The following is a 22,319-nucleotide window of genomic DNA, read 5'->3' as shown; positions in this document are numbered from 1 at the left end:
GTTGCGAAAATTCGTGGTACAATGCGGGAACACACTTGAGAATCACTGCAGGAGGTGGGGCCTGTTTGTCACATGCCAATTAACTAGTCTTTTGTTATCAAGAGACAGTAATGGACCCTCTTAATGTATGCCATTCACACGTTCATTGTTATGTTTAGCAGACAAGTGGGATCGAATAACCGTTAACGAGTGTTTGTAACAGCGAAGCCAATTACCAATTAGTCTTATTCTATTATTATAATTGCCATACTGATTACAATCGTATGGGTATGTGTTCTAGTTGGTATGATTTTTATTAAAATGCTGTCAATACCGTTTTAAAACTGTTTGTGTTATACGAAAGAGGTTCCAGTTTGTTAAGTGGGTTTTTTCAAATAAAAAGCTTTTTTATTCTGATATCAACATTAAAATTATAAACTCTATGTGTGTGTTTGTTCTTAAAAAGTAAACTACCGGTATATAAATCAATAATGTCGATAATTTATAAATAAATTGATACATATAAAATAGTAATAAGTGTGGTTAAACGCAAACAATCAAACAACAAACAGCAATTAAAATATTCTTTATTAATTTGTGATAAATACGCATGTTGATCACACATCGTCATCTTTTCATTTGGTTTATTGTCTTTCATTGGCATTTGCTGCGTGATGGCTATTGTGCAACACCCTTGAAAAACACAATGCACCTAATGAGTAATAAAGTTAAAAACAATTAGCGCTAATTCATTACCATGCTACATAAACGAAGTCAACGCATTCGATACAGCTGTACTGCACACGCGTTTTAAAGAAGTGTAACGTGTCAGTTAATACCTTGTGTAATCTACATCCCTTTGTGTCAAAACCGCATTAATCTTGATTACGAAACAGCAGTGAATGTGTGAATGGATTATGTTGGAATTTAATGCCTCATGTCTACGGTAAAGTTTTAAAATATTGTTCAACTTAGTGTTTGTTTTTGTTCAAACATAGAGCATGATTGTTCGTTAGGATCTTAAATTCGCCGATCGGTCGACTGACGAAATTTATGAAAATTAATGCCTGACGATTAATAATGGTTTCACAGTATTAAAGAAAAAGCTTGTAAAAAGTCTTTGAGCCTCATTTTTATCCTAATTATTATGAAACATGCTCATAATATTGGTTCTCATGATACATTGGCTCAATCTGAAAATGGTTCTTGAAATATCACAAACTTTTATCAAAACAGTACAGTTCCTGCAGTTCTCAGGTGAGCAACCGCGGACATTTGACCCTCTTGCCGTTTATAAGCATCACAAATTTTAATGTTGTCAACCATCGACAACTTAACACTTCTAAAACACAACATAATAAAAGTTTCATGTTAAAATGTTGGAAATGTCTGATTTTGTTATAAATATGCAATTATGACCTTTCAATATTAACTGGTTTCTGTTTAAAACTATAGTTGCAGTGCATTCATTCCATGCCAGACTTTAACCCTTTCAGTGCTGGAACCGAATTTTGAAGGTCTTTGCAAACAGTTTGGATCCAGATGAGACACCACAGAATGTGGCGTCTCATCAGGATCCAAACTGTTTGCTATTCTGATAGTATTCTTTAAAAAAAAATTGAAGAAAATGCTAATTTTAGAAATTCAGCAGACAACATTTTAGCAGAAGACAAATTTCCCAGCATTCAAAGGGTTAAGCTCAGTGATATGTTCCAGATCTGTTGAAAACTGGACTGAGAGTTATGTCTAGCAGATACAGAATATTATTGTTCATTGTTTATATTTCATAGATATGATAAAATGCAGCAGACTGTAATAAATGTATTGTTGTACAAGGCATCTGCAGCAATTAAGCAGCAATTGTGAACAAAGTTGAGCTTTTTTCATGAAACATAGACGTTACAGTTCTCAGCCAATTTTGTTTACACAATCTGTGTTTGTCTTGTCAGGGAATGATTTGTTTCTAAGAAAGAAAATTCACATTTTGCATCCTGTTTGAAATACCTGGACTTATTTCTTTACATATGAGTGTTACTGTTCAGAAAGTGGTCTAGAGTGTAAACATATTAACCCTTTCAGTGCTGGAACCGAATTTTGAAGGCCTTTGCAAACAGTTTGGATCCAGATGAGACGCCACAGAACGTGGCGTCACATCAGGATCCAAACTATTTGCTATTCTGATAGTATTATTTGAAAAAAATCCAACAAAATGCTTATTTTAGAAATTCAGCAGACGACATTGTAGCAGATGACAAATTTCCCAGCATGCAAAGGGTTAATTCCAGGTGAAAGGAATGGGGTGTGTTAATTATCAGTTGGTTTGCCACATGCAAGAAACACAAAACTAAAACAATCTGTCTGTTTTGAAATATGGTTGTCAGCTTTGCTTATTATGATGACGGCAGTCAAACGTGCCTTTTAACCCTTTCCTCATCAGAAGTAAAGTTAAAAATGGCTATATGCAAACAGCATAAAACCAGAACAGCCTGCGAGTAACTCGCAGTCTGTTCAGGTTTTATGCTGTTTGCTGCTCATCAGTATCTTAGGTTTAAATATGAAGCCTTAAAAACTTGAATCTAGTAAGAAAAGTCATAAATTTAGTTTTCTAAGGGACTACAAATGTGTGAAAATACGTATATAAGGGGTAAAGGGTAAAGTGGTAATTTATTATCCCCTGCCAAAGATTGAGGGATACAGTTATGGGGTTGTCTGTCTGTGGGTCAGTCTATCACAAACTTTTTAGGGCTATATCTCAGAAACTATTTGAACATGAAACTTCATGGGTGAATAGATATAAATTAGGAAAAGGCGGAGGTTATCAATTCAACGACTTTGCTTGTTTGAAGAGTGATTTAGGTCACCAAAAATGTAGCTATGATGTTGATGCTTTATAATGATGATGATGGTAGTTGGGGGTGGGGGAATTTTCGTATTGATGATAGTTGTTGTTGTTGTGGTGATGCCAATGATGATACTGATATCTTCATTAACTAATTAATGCTGCTACAGCGAGAAGCTTGCACAGTCTTTAAAGTTTGTTTCTCATCCCTTCATATTTACAATGTCCGTATTATCAGGGGCTGTAAAATTGATACCATAATTTCTGATCAATATACAGCACAGAAAACAAAGCTGGAAATCAATACGGGAGACTATTACTCATTGACCTTGTATTGCCCTTGCTCTGGCCTTATTGATATCATTAATGGCATGTTACTGTATTGGTCTGAGTATATTAAAATCGAAAAATGGTTTCTGCATATTAAAAGCTTTGGAAACTTTGTTTTATATGAAAAATAATATTTTTGTTGGTGCAAGAGTTGTCTACATGTAGATGCTGTAAAACTGACAGGGAAAATGTTATATTTACTTGCTATAAGACTTGGAGACTTCATTAATTACAATCTGATAGAAAAAGACAGTGATATGCATGTAGCATTGAATGTTGGGGCTTAAATATTGATGAAGAAAATAGTATTCTGTTAGACACAGGTGATGGGCTCAGGAAAAACCAGACTAAATGCACATGTGTAAATTTTCCTCCTAGATTAGCCTGTGTAATCGCACAGGCTAACCAGGGGCTACACTTTGCGCTTTTGATCATGTTTAGGCGAAAAGTGGTATCCCTGATAAGCCTGTATGAAGTGCACAGGCTAAGATGAGAAGACACAAGTCATGCATTTAGCCCAGTTTTCAAACTGTGCAGCTCAATTGATGAATATATAAATTACATTCTGAGCAGCCTATAAAATAAGTTGTATTAACCCAGTTATGCTGCCTAGCGTCTAGAAAAAAGGCCTTGGCAAACAGCATGATGCGCTGTCTCATCTGGGTCTGCGCTGTTTGCTTTAAGGAATTTCTGAAAGAAATATTCTAAATATAGAAATTAATATACTAGACACCCCTAATTTTGGAAATAAATTGATCCAATTAAGAAGGATGGGAGAGTCCACTAGGCATAAATGGGTTAAATCTGCCGTGAAATTACTCATTTGCTACTTGGCCAGGCTTGCTCTAGACCAGAGGGTTGCTGTGAAGTGTTTTATTACCCCAATGAAGTGCATGTCAAATGCGATTAGCATAATCACACATTGAAAATATACTCATAAACACTTTCACCTTAGCACTGCACAGCTTGATTGGGCCATCAGTGTAAAGTATATCCAGATACTTGTGTGACATTATTGATGTTAGCTGGCTTATTTCAGATGCCCTTTTTAATTTCCTAGCTAGGCACGAGCACTTTAGTAAAAAATTATGTATAATATATCCAGTGTTTTTGTTTGTTCAAACAGCATAAAACCAGAACAGCCTGTGAGTAACTCACAGTTTGTTCAGGTTTCATGCTGTTTGCTGCTCATCAGTATATAAGGGTTGGAAATGAAGCCTTTAAAACTTGAATCTAGTAAGAAAGGTCTTTAATTAAATTTAACTTTCTAAGGGACTAGTAAACTTTCTAAATGCGTCAACATATGTATCTAAGTGGTAAAGGGTTAAAGGGGCCTTTTCACAGATTTTGGCATTTTTTAACTTATTCATAAAATGCTTTATATCGATAAATGTAAACATTGGATCGTAAAAGCTCCAGTAAAAAATCAAGAATAAAATTAAAAAAAGTAAAAGAACATTGCCCGGACCAGGTTTCGAACCAGTGACCCCTGGAGTCCTGCCAGAGTCCTGAAGTAAAAACGCTTTAGCCTACTGAGCTATTCCGCCGATTACACATACTTGATATATTTTATACCTTATATAAGCAATCTTCGTAGTTTCACAAAATTTAACGACAAAGACAGAACTCTCCAAATTATTCAATCGTTTCGCGTTGCAACGCTTTATAATTTTTAGGTTTTAAAATCGTCAAAAGATGCATATAATGGCTATATTAGACCATGGTAAATGTTCAGTATTACTGTTTCCTCACAAATATCATTACTAAAACGAAAATTTGCGAATCTGAAACAACTTTTTTCAATTTTGTCAATTTACCAAAGCGTGAAAAGATCCCTTTAAATCTGCTCTAGCATGTTATTACCCACTGATTGCTTACGCCCATGTATTATGAAGCTCCACACTTGTAATATGCAACACTGTCCCTGCATGATATGATTTAAATGTCACTGTCCCACCGACCCTCTTTTAAATAACGCCCATGTATTATGAAGCTCCACACTTGTATTAGTCCCTGCATGATATGATTGAAATGTCACTGTCTCACCGGCCCTCTTTTTAATAACGCCCATGTATTATGAAGCTCCACACTTGTATTAGTCCCTGCATGATATGATTTAAATGTCACTGTCTCACCGACCCTCTTTTTAATAACGCCCATGTATTATGAAGCTCCACACTTGTATTAGTCCCTGCATGATATGATTTAAATGTCACTGTCCCACCGGCCCTCTTTTTAATAACGCCCATGTATTATGAAGCTCCACACTTGTATTAGTCCCTGCATGATATGATTTAAATGTCACTGTCTCACCGGCCCTCTTTTTAATAACGCCCATGTATTATGAAGCTCCACACTTGTATTAGTCCCTGCATGATATGATTGAAATGTCACTGTCTCACCGACCCTCTTTTTAATAACGCCCATGTATTATGAAGCTCCACACTTGTATTAGTCCCTGCATGATATGATTTAAATGTCACTGTCTCACCGACCCTCGTTTTAATAACGCCCATGTATTATGAAGCTCCACACTTGTATTAGTCCCTGCATGATATCATTTAAATGTCACTGTCCCACCGACCCTCTTTTTAATAACGCCCATGTATTATGAAGCTCCACACTTGTATTAGTCCCTACATGATATGATTGAAATGTCACTGTCTCACCGACCCTCTTTTTAATAACGCCCATGTATTATGAAGCTCCACACTTGTATTAGTCCCTGCATGATATGATTGAAATGTCACTGTCCCACCGACCCTCTTTTTAATAACGCCCATGTATTATGAAGCTCCACACTTGTATTAGTCCCTGCATGATATCATTTAAATGTCACTGTCCCACCGACCCTCTTTTTAATAACGCCCATGTATTATGAAGCTCCACACACACATATTATTCAACTCCGTCCCTGCATGATATGATTGAAATGTCACTGTCCCACCGACCCTCTTTTAAATAACGCCCATGTATTATGAAGCTCCACACTTGTATTAGTCCCTGCATGATATGATTGAAATGTCACTGTCCCACCGACCCTCTTTTAAATAACGCCCATGTATTATGAAGCTCCACACTTGTATTAGTCCCTGCATGATATGATTGAAATGTCACTGTCCCACCGACCCTCTTTTAAATAACGCCCATGTATTATGAAGCTCCACACTTGTATTAGTCCCTGCATGATATGATTGAAATGTCACTGTCCCACCGGCCCTCTTTTTAATAACGCCCATGTATTATGAAGCTCCACACTTGTATTATTCCCTGCATGATATCATTTAAATGTCACTGTCTCACCGACCCTCTTTTTAATAACGCCCATGTATTATGAAGCTCCACACTTGTATTAGTCCCTGCATGATATCATTTAAATGTCACTGTCCCACCGGCCCTCTTTTTAATAACGCCCATGTATTATGAAGCTCCACACTTGTATTAGTCCCTGCATGATATGATTTAAATGTCACTGTCCCACCGACCCTCTTTTAAATAACGCCCATGTATTATGAAGCTCCACACACACATATTATTCAACTCCGTCCCTGCATGATATGATTTAAATGTCACTGTCCCAGCGACCCAGTATTGAGTCAGTGGATAGGCTTAAAGTATTGGAGAAAGTAAGGCAAGAGAACCCCAGTGGTGGTGCTATAGAGAGGCAGTCAGAGATATGAATAGCTAATATCTTGTACCCCACTCATTACAACATGTGGAAATTAATGTTTTCTAGAGAGTAGAGAGAAACTTGGAATGTTAATGGATTACACACAAATAGTGCTGCAGTATCTGTGTGCAGTATGAGTGATTTGTTTGGTAATGGAGTAGTGCATCTGTCCATTTAGCATTGAACATGGGAAATAATCAGGAAGTTTGGTGTGATCAGTGTTTCTTTCGATAAATGAATTGAGGCTAATACTGATAAAGAATTAAAGGCTAATTGAGGAGATTTAAATATGTAATTGGAATTTGAGTTATGAAACAGGAGCGTGTCATGTATGTTGCAGCTCTACTCTAACCACTGACATAAAATTGATGGAGTAATATTAGATATAAAGATTATACATACTGTTTAGGCGTGAAGTTTGTGCAGGGTTATTTTCTTTTTTTTATGCAGATTCTCTGGATTTATGGTATTTTGTGAGGAATTTAAGTCTGGTAGGAATATATATCGCTGTTTCAAGTTGGAATAATTGTTCCTAGAACTGAACCTAAACATGCTAAAGTTTGTTTGGGATAAAAAAGAGACAATCCCGGTTCATGTTCATAGCAACGAGGTGAACAGGTGGTGGGTGATATTGCTTTCTATATTATATTGTTTCCTGCAGAATAATAAGTGATTTTGTTTTTATGAGTACACAAATTAGAGTGACCTTAAGTGTTGACAATATCTAAGGTGCTTTTGGAAGTATGTAGGCAAGAAAAACTGACTAATGAAGACTAATACATTAATGACAGTTATCAAAATTATATATATATATTTTATACTTTCCACTTGTGATTTATGCTCCCATTTAATTGGGTTGACATTATCATACACTAAAGTACTTGAACAATTCCTATAAATATTATCGAATTGTCATAGTAATCACAGAAGCATGGTCAACATTATTTGCTTTTAAATGCATCAATTTTATATAAAAAGTATGAATTACGATGTCTTTGACAAATTTATAATTGTTTACCTATTGAATAATCTTCGTCAGACAATGTAAAGGGACTTTCTAAATGCCAAAGTTATTTTCTGTAGCAATTTTAACACTATTGTCTAATAGAAAAAGGAATTACCAAGTCTGTAAAAATAAAATATGAACACAAAATAATTGTGTTATTTTAAAGTTTGGGGCACCAAGAAAAAAATACATATCAAAATTGACAAGCATTGATTGATATAGTGTCATGCGCGTGGCCTGGGTCAAGATCATAATAATTATTTAAGGTCAAAGGTCAAAACAAAGTCTTAATGATATATAAGATATCCATAAATATTAGCGAGTCAAGATTATGATAATTATTTAAGGTAAAAGGTCAAAACAAAGTCTTAATGATATATAAGATATCCATAAATATTAGCGAGTCAAGATCATAATAATTATTTAAGGTCAAATGTCAAAACAAAGTCTTAATGATATATAAGATATCCATAAATATTAGCGAGTCAAGATCATAATAATTATTTAAGGTCAAAGGTCAACACAAAGTCTTAATGATATATAAGATATCCATAAATATTAGCGAGTCAAGAGCATAATAATTATTTAAGGTCAAAGGTCAAAACAAAGTTTTAATGATATATAAGATATCCATAAATATTAGCGAGTCAAGATTATGATAATTATTTAAGGTCAAAGGTCAAAACAAAGTCTTAATGATATATAAGATATCCATAAATATTAGCGAGTCAAGATTATGATAATTATTTAAGGTCAAAGGTCAAAACTAAGTCTTAATGATATATAAGATGTCCATAAATATTAGCGAGTCAAGATCGTCATAATTATTTAAGGTCAAAGGTCAAAACTAAGTCTTAATGATATAAGATTGAAGCCGACTGAGACGTATTGATGTCCACAAAATCCAGCTTTCTATATCAAAGGTCAAGGGTACAATTCAAAGTTAGTGATCAATTAAGAAAAAGATTAACACTTTGTCCACACTTTACCATTAAAATTATTTTGTTGAAAGGGTGTCTTTGTTTTATGTTAATAAGTCATTGAATCATCTCTATTCCAAAAGTAAGTAACTTGAACTGAACATGACCTGACTGCTGACACACATTTCATTTTGTGGTATACAGTTTCTGAAGATGCTGGTGTTGTTAGATATACAATTACTATGCATGTATCCAGTCACATTGTTGTATCAGATGTCCATCTCATTGTGAAACATAAACCTCACCTATCATGTACACCATAATGAAAATAGTGAGAACTGAAGTAATAGCATCAAAGTACTAAAATATATTCACATAGTTGTATAAGATGTCCATCTCATTGTGTAACATAAATTCACCCCTATCATGTACATGTACACTAAAATGAAAATAGTAAGAACTGATGATCAGCATCAAAGTACTAACTCTTTCAGTGCTGGAACCGAATTTTCTTATCATGTACTTAACCTTTTCAGTGCGGGAACCGAATTTTGAAGGCCTTTGCAAACAGTTTGGATTCAGATGAGATGCCACAAAACGTGGCGTCTCATCAGGATCCAAACTGTTTGCTATTCTGAAAGTATTCTTTGGAAAAAAATCAAAGAAAATGAAATTCAGCGGACAATATTTTAGCAGACGACAAATTTCCCAGCATACAAAGGGTTAAAGTAAATGAGCAGCGCTCTGTGAAAAGGGGGGGGTTTAATGCATGTGCGTAAAGTGTCCTCCCAGATTAGCCTGTGCAGTCTGCACAGGCTAATCAGGGACGACACTTTCCGCCTTAACTGGATTTTTGCTTAGAAGAGACTTTCTGTAAACCAAAAATATCATAAAGCGTAAAGTGTCGTCCTTGATTAGCCTGTGCTAATTGACAGAGCACGGCTCATACGTTGTTAACATATTGTAAAGCATTGTTTTGCACATGGACCAGTTCAGTCTGCACACTTCTAATTTCTTTAACCATTTGCATGCTGGGAAATTTGTCGTCTGCTAAAATGTCTTCTGCTGAATTTCTAAAATTAGCATTTTCTTCATTTTTTTCAAAGAATACTATCAGAATAGCAAACAGTTTGGATCCAGATGAGACGCCACGTTCTGTGGCGTCTCATCTGGATCCAAACTGTTTGCAAAGGCCTTTAAAATTGGGTTCCCGCACTGAAAAGGTTAAGTACATGATAAGAAAATGTCATTTTGTATTCATTTTGTGCATATTTATGATGGTAACGAAAATAAAAAGCAAAAAAGCACACATTTGCAAATAATTTTATTTGCTACGATACATATGGAATGGGGAAAAAGATCTAAAACAAAATTGTATGTTATTTATTTATATGAAAATTGAATAAGTAGCATGAAATATGTGGGCTTGGACCATAAAGGTGGCTTTGATAAAAAAATGACTAATTTACAAAATTAATTAGTTGCACTTACTCCACCCTTGCCTTTGGAAAGCTTTCGTCCATTTAACATTTAAAAAAAAATCTACAAAAGTGGATCTGTGCTCAAGTAAACTAATATACAGGTTAAAAAGAAGAAAACAGGTTATGAAATTAAGTAGTAACTTTATCTTAAAAAAATGAGAGTAAAAAAGTTATAAAAAAAACTTTAGGCTTTGAAAATCTTTTAAGATAGTCTGTTTATAGGTCAATGCTTTAAAGATCGGAACGCCTGTACAAAACCAAACAGGGGTTATTTTTTTAATCTTTCTGTTATATGAAACATCTAAATTTATACACACAAAAAATGGACCAGTATGGAACAACAATAAAAAGATGATAAATTTTCATTATAAAGTGTATGTTTTTTATTGCCAGATGTTTGTGGTATAAAACTCCTAACTGGCTTGGATCCCATCAAACAGTTTTATTTTGAAGTCTTATGCATTTATACGCTAATTCCTTGATCTGCGAAGACAACGAGGAATTTATTTCAGACATAAATGACATTATTGAGCATGTTTTGTAACCTGAACTTGTTGCCCCAGCTCAACAAACGCAAATTAAACTTTTTGATGCCATATTTCTAATTGCAATATTGTTTTCAAAACAGTTTTACAAACTGAAAAGTTCGTTAAAATGGGGTAGCAAATAAAAAAATATGTTAATGGGGAAAAACATAGCAGAAATTTAAGTTAAAACATTATATAATTTAACTAGTTGATAACTTATTAAAAAGTTTTCAAAGTCTTTTTTTTTCAATTGTGAGATTGTAAATTTGACTTAAAAATTCGTCACTTGTAGTATAAGATTTATTTCCGATTTTAATTTAATGTGAATAGAATCAGCCATTTGAAAACGTTGAAACGTTGCAATGTTGAATCTAGGTCATTTTTACAGTGCAAATATACTGCCTGAGTATTACTGCTTGACTTTCTTTTCATTCATGCAGGTTGATACTCAATCAATACACAATTAGCATTAATGATTGTAAAACTGCATGCATGGGGAGCCTTCAGAAAATGTAACGCCACTTGGGGAAATTTAAGTCACAGGGGTAATTGTTTTGGCATGCATGTTTGCCAATTAACTCAAGGATTTCAACAACCATCCATGTTGAAACTATGAGGGTGATTACAGGTAGTTCTTTTGCCTACCCGGCAAAACTCTTCTTTCAGACAATAGATATATGTGTTGTAGACAGATACTCATGGGCACATACATATACTGTAGAAAATACTCCCGAAGTACAGATTTTTACCTGACATAAAATGAAAGTCAACGATAAATATTGCATTCCTGTAGATACTTTGATGATGTTAATTCAAGTATAATATTCTGCAAGGAAAATAATGAACATAGTAAAAGATGAGTTTTCCTGGGAACGAAGTGGTGTATAATGTTTTGCATTTAAAGTGCTAATATCGACAATTGCGTCTGACTTCTTAAAATGAAGAGAAGACATAAGGCATCAGTCCCAACTGTAAGTGAAAGTGTTGTGAGTGGCCAGTCACAGGAAGTTGGTCAAGATACTGGTACCCGACCTAAACTGAAAGTTGGGCAAGGGACTGTCTCCCAGCCTAAACAGGAACAAGGCCAAGTGACTGGGTCCCGTTCTAAACAGGAAGTTGGGCAAGGGATTTGTACTCGGTTTAAACAGGAAATCAAGAGGGAAACCTCATTTAGGTCCTCATGGCATGGGACAAGTCAGGAACCAGAAATAGAACAGGATATGACATCAGAGGGTGCTTGTTTGATATCAACAAGATCAAGAAGTCAAGACAACCTTAGGCAAAAGCCCAAGTCTCGGTCGAGGCTTAAAATATTCAACAGGCGAAGCTATGAAGACAAGCAGACACCACCAGATTCGCCTTCTAAGCCTTCCAGCCAATCTGGATTCAGATCCTTTTTTCAAAATTTTAAAAGGAACAAGAAGTCGTCAAGCGAGAATGTTGCCTTGATTACCAGTGATGGTAACTCGTGTGACGCTGACCTTTGCACTGCAAGCTGGAATCATAGTACTGAGAACGAATCAGACACTAGTGAGCAAACCGATGAAAGGACAAGCGAAGAATTAAATGATCAATGTTTTATGTCTAACTCATCAGACAGCATTAACAGGCTACTAAATCCTGCAAATAGTACATCAAATGCTCAGAAATCGCATACATTGCCAACATTACAAAGTGCAAACATGACGTCTACAGCGTACATTGCCCCCAAGGGCGCTACATTCCCAAGGTCAGATTCTCATCCAATCCACACATTCCAACCTCCGATCATCCGAAGCCAAACAATGGCGCGATCATCATCTTCTATGTTTGGTCGAGTGCGTACTAAATCTGTGATAAAAGAACTTGAAAACAATCAAACACATCCGGGAGTTATTGTTTTACTGTCTGTGATAAACTTTATTCTTTGGGTATTCTTATTCAGCATGAAAGTGCTTGGAGTGACTGCGAGTGTGTCTGTATGGACTTGGATTCGGCTGATGTACATATTTGATTTTATTGTTGCCGTTTTTCGTAGGATTTTCAACCATGATCCAGAGAAATCCAACCAGAACAGCGACTACACGCACATTGAAAGTAAGTGAACTTTTTTTGGTAATACCAGTTTCACTTCTACAGTCATAATGCTTTTCAGCAGTCAATAATATATCATTGTTAAGAAAATGAAAGTTTGCTGGGAACAATTGAATAAAACTACTAATCTGGGTTCATTGACATGCATTTGTGTAATTTCATCACAGCCATAAAGTTACAAAATTCTTGAGAAAAGGTGCCAAATTTTTGCTTCATATGTGTAGTGAATACACTGATATAATAATTCATTCAACCAATAAATTGGCCCCTCAATAATTTATTTCTGTGTAGATTGTGCATTCGCAGATAACTGAATGTTGGGTTATGACATCTTTAAAAGTGTTTTGACAAATTTTAAATGGGGATATACATATTGAATCAGAACACTTACATTCAAAATCCCAGTTCCTTCTTTTCTGTTACTGTTCTGGTTATTTACATTGCAATATGTTGAGGGTTCAGTTACATGTAATTACTGTTGTATCAGTTTAACAGTTGTATGTGAGATCCTCACTCTCATCCTCACCTCTTGATATACACGCAGTAAATCGCAGTAAATCACACCCTCACCTCTTGATATACACGCAGTAAATTGCAGTAAATCACACCCTCACCTCTTGATATTCACGCAGTCAATCGCAGTAAATCACACCCTCACCTCTTGATATACACGCAGTAAATCGCAGTAAATCACACCCTCGCAGACAGCAATCAGAACACAGTACCTTTGCAATTACATTTGCACTTATTGGCTGCACACTTATTTCCACATAAACAGGTGAGATACATTCTTTCAATAAGATTAATGTCAGTATGGGCTGTACTAATATACCAACAGAGAATGTGTTCTGATTAATAACATGATGGGGTAAGCTGTTCCTGTGTTCAGTGGCAGGTCAGACATGTAATGAGCTAATATCTGCACATTTTGGTTCACATTGTGTGCATCGTTGCATTAACCCATTTATGCCTAGCGTCTAGAAAAAAGGCCTTGGCAAACAGCATAGACCCAGATGAGACGCGGCATGATGCGGTGTCTCATCAGGGTCTGCGCTGTTTGCTTAAAGGAATTTCTTTTTTTTTTTTTTTTTTTTTTTTTTTTTTTTTTTTTTTTTTTAACATCCCTCCGCCTATGGCGGGGGATAATAAACTTTATTCACCTCCATACATTACAAAGTGTATCATTAGTTTTCATGTTATTCTGTTAGTATATAATATAGTTGTTTAACAATTCAAATGAATAATATAATAGAGGTAAATAAAATCCATGCATTCCATTATATAGACACAATCCTACAGTTCACACATACACAGACACATACATGCGATGTTATGAAACAAAAAAGACAATTGTTTGGACTTCAGAAAAACATAAGCTTTAATCAAACGTTTTGACTTCAGACAATTAAAAACATTAATCAAACGACCATGGTATTAAATATTTTAAGTAAACAACACAATTTACAATAACACTGTTCTATTGATCTACAAAAAGTTTTACAATTGACCAGTTAAGTAGTTTCTTTTCTTTACATTTAGTATTAGATTGAATCTCCCATGCTACGCAAAGATAATTATTCAGCCCCCTTATTGAAGGTAATAGACCCTTTCTCTGGCATACAAATATATACTTTTTAATTTCAAGAATAAGAATATTAATATCAGTCATGTTAATACTTGTACAACCAAATAACATTGTTTGACATGAAATATCAGTACATTTTTGCACATTATGGGATCTTAAAAAATCTACAACATAATTAACAATTCTCTTTGTGAAAATGCAGTCCCAGAATATATGTAATAGGGTTTCTTCATTTTCTTTACAGAAAGAACATAAATTGTCATGAACAATGTTCATTTTAAATAACAAAGATTTGGTTCCTAGGATTCTGTGAACAATTCTTGTCTGGAACCACTGAGTGTAAGTGTCTTTAGATATAATAAAAACAAGTGCATGCACTTTTGTCCATTCAACGTTATTAAAAAGTGTATTCCATTTTAAATGGCAAGTGGGTATATCTGTATTATAGCTAAAACATTTATAGACAAGTTTGTTTTGATTATATCCAAATACAATGTTATTCAAGTAAAATGATATAAATGCACATTGTATATTTGGCTTTTTAATAGATGGAAGTCCTGATAGCCTGATAAATGCATTCACAGTTCTAATTAAACCTTCATAAAAAAGAAAGTTAACTTTAACGCCAATGAGAGTTTCTAATACAGATTGTTTTAAAAATTCTCCAGAAGTGCACATTATATCTCTTACATATCTAATTCCCCTATCATACATTTTTTTGTTATATATAATATTCCCACCTATCTTAAAATTGTGGTTATAAAATAACGGCATATCTAGGATATCTTCACACTTACTGACATTTTGTTTATTAATATACTCAATGTAACATGTAAGGACATCTCTCCAAAAACAATTTTTTAAACTTATCATAATTTTTTCTATGTATTTTTTTCCTAAATTAAACATTTTCTTCACATCAACCATAGAATATACAAGTTGGAAACATTTTCCATTACTTGATACAATTTTCCTTAACCATGTCATTTTCATAGTTTTTTCAAAAGCATATATATCAGTCATGGCAACTCCTCCATCATCATATGATTTAATAGCAATAGTTTGTTTGATTTTTGCTGGTCCATCCCATATAAAATTGGAAAAAAGGCTATTTATTTGTTTTAAAACTTTTTCTCCTGGGCTAGGAAGAGCTACAAACAGGTGTGTAAAAAGGGGAAGTAGTAGTGATTTAACAACTGTTATCTTTCCTAGGGGTGTTAAATTTCTTCTTTTCCAAAAATTTATGATATTGTGCAGCTTTTCCAGTTTACTCGTGAAGTTTATTTCTATTATTTTCTTTAAATCAACATCAAATAATATTCCTAAAACTTTAAAGTTTGTTGTGCCCCAGACTAGTTTATATTTAGTTTTTATTGATTGTATGCTAAACTTTTTGGAGCCAATCCATATAAGGTTTGTTTTGTCATAATTGATTTTCAATCCAGAACATAAGGCAAAGTTATTTAAAAGATCGAGGGCATTAAGGGAAACATCTGTGCCATCCAGAAAGAGAGATGTATCATCAGCAAACTGAGAAATTTTATATTCAATATTTTCTATCACTATTCCTTTAATTTCATTACAATTTCTTATTTTAATTGCCAAAATTTCAGCACACAGAATGAAGATATAGGAACTTATTGGATCTCCTTGTCTGCAACCTCTTTGAATTGTTATAAATTCTGACAAAAACCCATTGATTTGAATTGCCGTCAAGGTATTATGTAGGAAAAGTGAAATCCATTTTTTCAATGTTGTACCAAAATTAAAATAATCTAATGTTTTTTCTATAAAATCAAATTCAAGGGTATCGAACGCCTTTTCAAAGTCGATGGTCATCAAGAGTCCAGGGATATTGTTATCTTCTGTATATTGCATAATGTCATATAAAAGTCTGGTATTCTCACCAATATATCTGCCTTTAATAAATCCTGTCTGATCTTTAGAAATAAGAGTATCAAGGATAGTTTTTAATCTGTTAGCAATAGTCCCAGATGCAAGCTTGTAAATTACATTTAAAAGTGTTAATGGCCTTAGGTTTTTCAAAAAATGTCTGGGTTTATTATCTTTAGGTATACATGTGATTATACCTTGTTTTTGAGTAATTGACATGGTTCCAGAGGTAAAACCATAGTTGAGGCTTCTCACTATAAAGTGGCCTAAATCTTTCCAAAAAACTTTAAAAAATTCTGCTGTAAAACCATCTGATCCTGGGCTTTTGTCATGCTTCATATTTTTTAAAGTAATTAATATTTCCTTAAGTGTAAGAAGGCCTTCTAATGATTGAGATTGTTCAGTGTTTAATTTAATTGTGTTTATTCCTTTAAGGTCATCATGTACATTATAAGAGTCATTAAAGACAGACTTTGTATACAATGTTTTGTAAAATTGGGCAGCTTCTTTTAAAATACCAGGATTATCAAATAGCCGCTGACCTTCATCGTTTTCAATGAAAGGAATGTTTTTATTAGATGCATATTGTGCTTCCAAATTACAAAAATATTTTGAGGGTTTTTCGCCTTCATCAATCCACTTCGCCTTAGCTCTAATGAAAGCGCCTTTCATTTTCAAGTTTCGAATGCCTATGAGTTCTTGTTGCAAAAGATTGAGCTCTTCAATGTTTTCATTTGTTAACTGTTTTTCAATGTCCTCAATTGCTTTTAAAATATAATATTCTCTTTCTTTTCTCTTTTTGGATTTGAAGCTCGAATATGATATGGTTTTACCTCTGATTTCCATTAATAAAGTTTCTAAAAACAGTTGATCATTTATAGTAAACTGTATTAAATCATTTTCTATAGTGTTAAGATATTCAATGTTATACACAGGTAAGACATATTGTTGCTTAATTTCTTCAATTTTTTGTTTTATACATTGAATATATTCTAGGTCATAAAGTAATGAATTATTAAATTTCCACAGGCCTTTTCCATGTTCTATTTTGCTAAAATTAAATTCCAGAGTGATAGGGGAGTGATCTGATTTGTAGCTAGCATGTATATCAGATTTCCTAATATACTGACTAAAATCATTAGTTGTTAAAAAAAAGTCCAATCTAGCTTGTTGGACAGTGTTAGGCTTTCGCCAAGTGAAACATTTTGTATCCCCGTTTATAACTCTAAAAGTGTCTATTAGATTTTTATCATTGATTACAGAAGATAACAATTCCCTTGACTTCTTATTATTATTCAAAGTTTTATAGTTGGCATAATCAATATTCACGTCAAGTACTAGATTAAAATCTCCACATAAAGGAATTTCTGTAAGAAATATTCTAAATATAGAAATAAATATACTAGACACCCCTTATTTTGGAAATAAATTGATCCAATTTAGAAGGATGGGAGAGTCCACTAGGCATAAATGGGTTAAGCCAGGCTCTGGGAAAGCAGAGCTTCATTCATGTGCTTAAATATGTATCTAAGTGGTAAAGGGTTAAATATGTATCTTAGTGGTAAAGGGTTAAATATGTATCTAAGTGGTAAAGGGTTAAATGTGTATCTAAGTGGTAAAGGGTTTAATATGTATCTTAGTGGTAAAAGGTTAAATATGTATCTAAGTGGTAAAGGGTTAAATATGTATCTAAGTGGTAATGGGTTAAATACATATCTAAGTGGTAAAGGGTTAAATACGTATCTAAGTGGTTATGGGTTAAATATGTATCTAAGTGGTAATGGGTTAAATACATATCTTAGTGGTAAAGGGTTAAATACGTATCTAAGTGGTAATGGGTTAAATATGTATCTAAGTGGTTAAGTGTTAAATATGTATCTAAGTGGTAAAGTGTTAAATACGTATCTAAGTGGTAATGGGTTAAATATGTATCTAAGTGGTAAAGTGTTAAATATGTGTCTAAGTGGTTATGGGTTAAATACATATCTAAGTGGTAAAGGGTTGAATACGTATCTAAGTGGTAATGGTTTAAATACATATCTAAGTGGTAAAGGGTTAAAGTGTCCATCCAGATTATCAAGGAGGAAACTCTAGGCCTAATCTGGATTTTTGCTAAGAAAAGACTTCCTTTAGAAAATACATTAACAATAAAATAACAATACAATAAAACTGGAAAGTGTATTCCCTGATTAACCTGTGTGGAATGCACAGGCTAAACTAGGACGGCACTTAAGGCACATACATTAAACCCCATTTTTACAGAGCAAGTGTCAAATGTATTCCCATCATTTTATTAGCTCAGGGCATAACTCAAAGATGTAATATTTGTGACTGATTTTTATGTACTTAACAATCATCCCAGCTGTTTCAGGTGTGTGTTAATGATGTTGGATTGACTTACATTATGTTACGATTACATTCTTGGAAGGCGATTTTATTTTGTTTACCTCCAGGCAATACTGTATCCTGCTGTGGACAACATTTTTTTTTAAGGGCTTATTAAATGCTCTATCAGTTACCAAGGATCCAAAATTTATAAGATTGTATTGTACTGAAACAATAAACTCTTCAATTCCATTATTGCACAGAGTTATAATTTGCTCAACATTTCACATTGATTTATTTGAACCTTGTATCAGTACTCAATGAAGAAGTGGAGTGTAACATGTGTTAATGTTATAACCAAATCCGTTGTGATGAACCTGATAATTCACATGTTAAAGTTAGCACCAAATAGAAACCAGACAACAAGAAAGCAATTTGTGTTATTTTTCCCATGAGGTCTTTAGCCTTTTATCTCCCCTGAATACCCCCCCCCCCCACCCCGCCTGTCTGTCATTCTGTCCCAAAACGTTAAAGTTTGATAACTTTTGCAATATTGAGGATGGCAACTTCATATTTGGCATGCATGTGTATCTCATGGAGCTGCACATTTTGAGTGGTGAAAAGTCAAGGTCAATGTCATCCTTCAATGTCAAAGGTCAAATATAATTTTTCTTTCCTAAAACTTTAACCTTCGTTAAAGTTTGGTTATAACTTTTTGAATATTGAAGATAGCAACTTGATATTTGGCATGCATGAGTATCTCATGGAGCTACACATTTCGAGTGGTGAAAGGTCAAGGTGAAGTCATCCTTCAAGGTCAAAAGTCAAAATATACAATCCAAGGAAAGTAATAAGCTTTAAAAAGGAGATATTTTCCAAATCTGCCCAATCATATATTGAAACTTATTTCAAAGCAGCGCAATAGTGGGCATTGTGTTTCTGACAAACACATCTCTTGTTTTCTTGGTTCCTAATGCACTACATAGTGTACATCCATCTTTAAATATCTCTGGGAAATTATAGCTATTAGAGTGTTCATTTGAAAAATATTTATATTAAAATCTTTGTATTGATAGATGAAAATTTTAACATAAATGAAGAAAGACAAACAATACAACCCAATTAGAAACAACTGTAAAAACCATGTATTCCAGATAGCTGGACAACAATTTGGTCTACATTGGTTTTTATATGTCATAAGAGATAAATGGAGAGCCACTACAATTTAAGTAGAAGGTGTTCACCCTGAAAAGCCTGTGCCGACTGCATAGGATTTTCTGGGACAACACTTTACTCACAGGCATTAAAAATCGTTCCCTTAAGGCAGTCTCTTCAAAAAAGTGTTGGGGCAAACTTGTGTCCCTTATTATCCTGTGCAGACTGCGCAGGCTAATCATGGATGACACTTTGTACTCATCATGCATTACGCCAAGTTTTCCCTTGGATGACACTTTGTACTCATGCATTACGACAAGTTTTCCCTTGGATGACACTTTGTGCTCATCATGCATTACGCCAAGTTTTCCCTTGGATGACACTTTGTACTCATGCATTACACAAAGTTTTCTCTTGGATGACACTTTGTACTCGTGCATTACGCCAAGTTTTCCCTTGGATGTCACTTTGTACTCATGCATAACGCCAAGTTTCCCAGGTCGAGACCCGTATTGTCCTGTTTTCAGGTACGCTGTGCCAGCTCAATGACAGCCGCTCTTATTGTCCTGTTTTCAGGTACACTGCGCCAGCTCAATGACTGCCGCTCTTATTGTCCTGTTTTCAGGTACGCTGCGCCAGCTCAATGACAGCCACTCTTATTGTCCTGTTTTCAGGTACGCTGCGCCAGCTCAATGACAGCCGCTCTAAGCTTGAGGACCTCTGGGCGGCAAGGAAGCTCAAACTTGAGCTCTGTTTGCAGCTGCGCATGTTTGAGAGAGATGCACTTGAGGTTTGTTTCAAAACAAAACTTAACTAAACAGTGGTAGAATTTTCCTCATTTCAGCTTATTTCCTCCCTTAAAATGTCTGACGAATTTTACAAATAGTTACTGGAATTATTTACAAATGAAGAGTTATATTGAACATTGTGAGGGGGGCAGGGCATTTTCCGTCCCTAAGGTGGTTCTTAAATTGCTTAAGTTTAAAGTCTAAAGTTTCTAAAGTTAAAACCTATTTTAGGTTGATTTCATCTGAAGCCAGAGGTGTATTTCCCTATCTGGGTAGAACCAATAACTTCAGACACAACACTCCGGTCCATTTCCTTAGTAGAAGCATAACTTGACATTTAAAAGAAATGTGCACAAGATTTGTTTACTTAAAACTGATTTTGTTTCGATCCTGTTTAAAGATTGAGACACCCTTGAGTGTATCTCCTGAGTAGAAACAGTACTTTATGTTAAATAATTTTAACACATTATGTGGAGTAAACGCATTCAATTTAAAACTTTGTTGTAGATATTTATTTGAGAATTAAGAAGTTAGCCTCACTCTTGGACAACAGGACATAATTCACGTGTGTGAAGTGTTGTCCCAGATTAGCCTGTGCAGTCCACATAGTCTAATTAGGGACGATACTTGCCGCTTAAATGGTAGTTTTCTTTAAAGGAATCTCTACTTAGTGAAACTCGAGTTTATACTGAAAGTGTCAACCCTGATAAGGTTGTGCAGAGTTAACAAGCCAATCTTGGATGCCACTTTATGCACACGCATTAAACCCCATTTTCCCAAAGTGAGGCTCAAATCGATATAAACTGAAAAATCCTGTTTAGGCGGAAAGTGTATGCAGAGGCTAATCTTTGATGACACTTTACGCACATTCATTTAACCCCATTTTTTGAAAGCGCGTCCCAAATTTATTGAAATGGTTCAAGATAATCAAGCGTAAATAAAACCATTCAAGCATAAAGTGTTGTCCCTGATTAGCCCGTGGGGACTGCACAGGCTAATTTGGGATGACACTTAATGCACATGCATTAAGCCCCGTTTTCTCGTTCAGGTGTCCTCACAGCTGGAGCTGTGGGCAGAGGAGCTGCAGCATCAGGAGTTGGTAACCGACGGTAACAAGGCCGAGCAGATGCTGGTCATGCACAACGAGAGCGTGCTACACATGCAGAACTGCACTTTTGAGGTGCTGCAGAGGGGTCAAGAGTTGGCACAGGTATGGAAATGTTTTCTGTCTCAAATCATTTAGTTTATTTGAAGAATTAACTTTGATACTTTGATGAGTTAAATGCTTGTTTTGCTATTATGTGGTATGGTAACATTTAAGGGCAAGAGCAACATTTTTTAGTACAGTTTTTTATGTGGCTAAGTTGGGGGCGAAAATTGTGCTCTATTCCCCTGGTCAAAAGCTATGTATCTGTTTTAATATGCTTACAATTTCACTCAAAATGGAAGCTTTACTTCTTGAAAGGACAAAGTTCGAAATGGAGTACTTTAGAGGCCGTTTTTGTTAATAATGCCAGAAATTGTCATCAAACAAGCTTTAAGCATAAGATAATTTAGCATTTGTTGAAAACCATAAACATGTTAACATGCCTTTATATATTTCCAAAAAACTTCCCCATGTAACGTAAAATTCCCCATCTTAACGGCCTTCCAACATTCCACCAAAGTTGAAAAAACATTTCAGTACCCACTGACAACAGTTTGTCAACAAAAGGACTTCAAAATGATTATTATTGCACCCCCCCCAA

At 34.7% G+C, this 22,319-nt stretch overlaps 1 protein-coding gene across 1 annotated transcript in view; it reads left to right on the top strand.

The window, feature by feature from the left end:
* LOC127848151 (triple functional domain protein-like) overlaps positions 1-22,319 on the top strand; it is a 336,129-nt gene that overhangs the window by 73,517 nt on the left and 240,293 nt on the right. Inside the window, 3 exon segments of the mRNA XM_052380451.1 lie at positions 12,770-12,828; positions 20,458-20,573; positions 21,620-21,781. Of these exon segments, the coding sequence (XP_052236411.1) occupies positions 12,770-12,828; positions 20,458-20,573; positions 21,620-21,781 (337 nt within the window).

This window comes from Dreissena polymorpha, chromosome 10, assembly GCF_020536995.1.
Source record: "Dreissena polymorpha isolate Duluth1 chromosome 10, UMN_Dpol_1.0, whole genome shotgun sequence".
NCBI classification, from domain to species: Eukaryota; Metazoa; Mollusca; class Bivalvia; order Myida; family Dreissenidae; genus Dreissena; species Dreissena polymorpha.
This window is presented reverse-complemented; position numbering and strand designations above follow the sequence as displayed.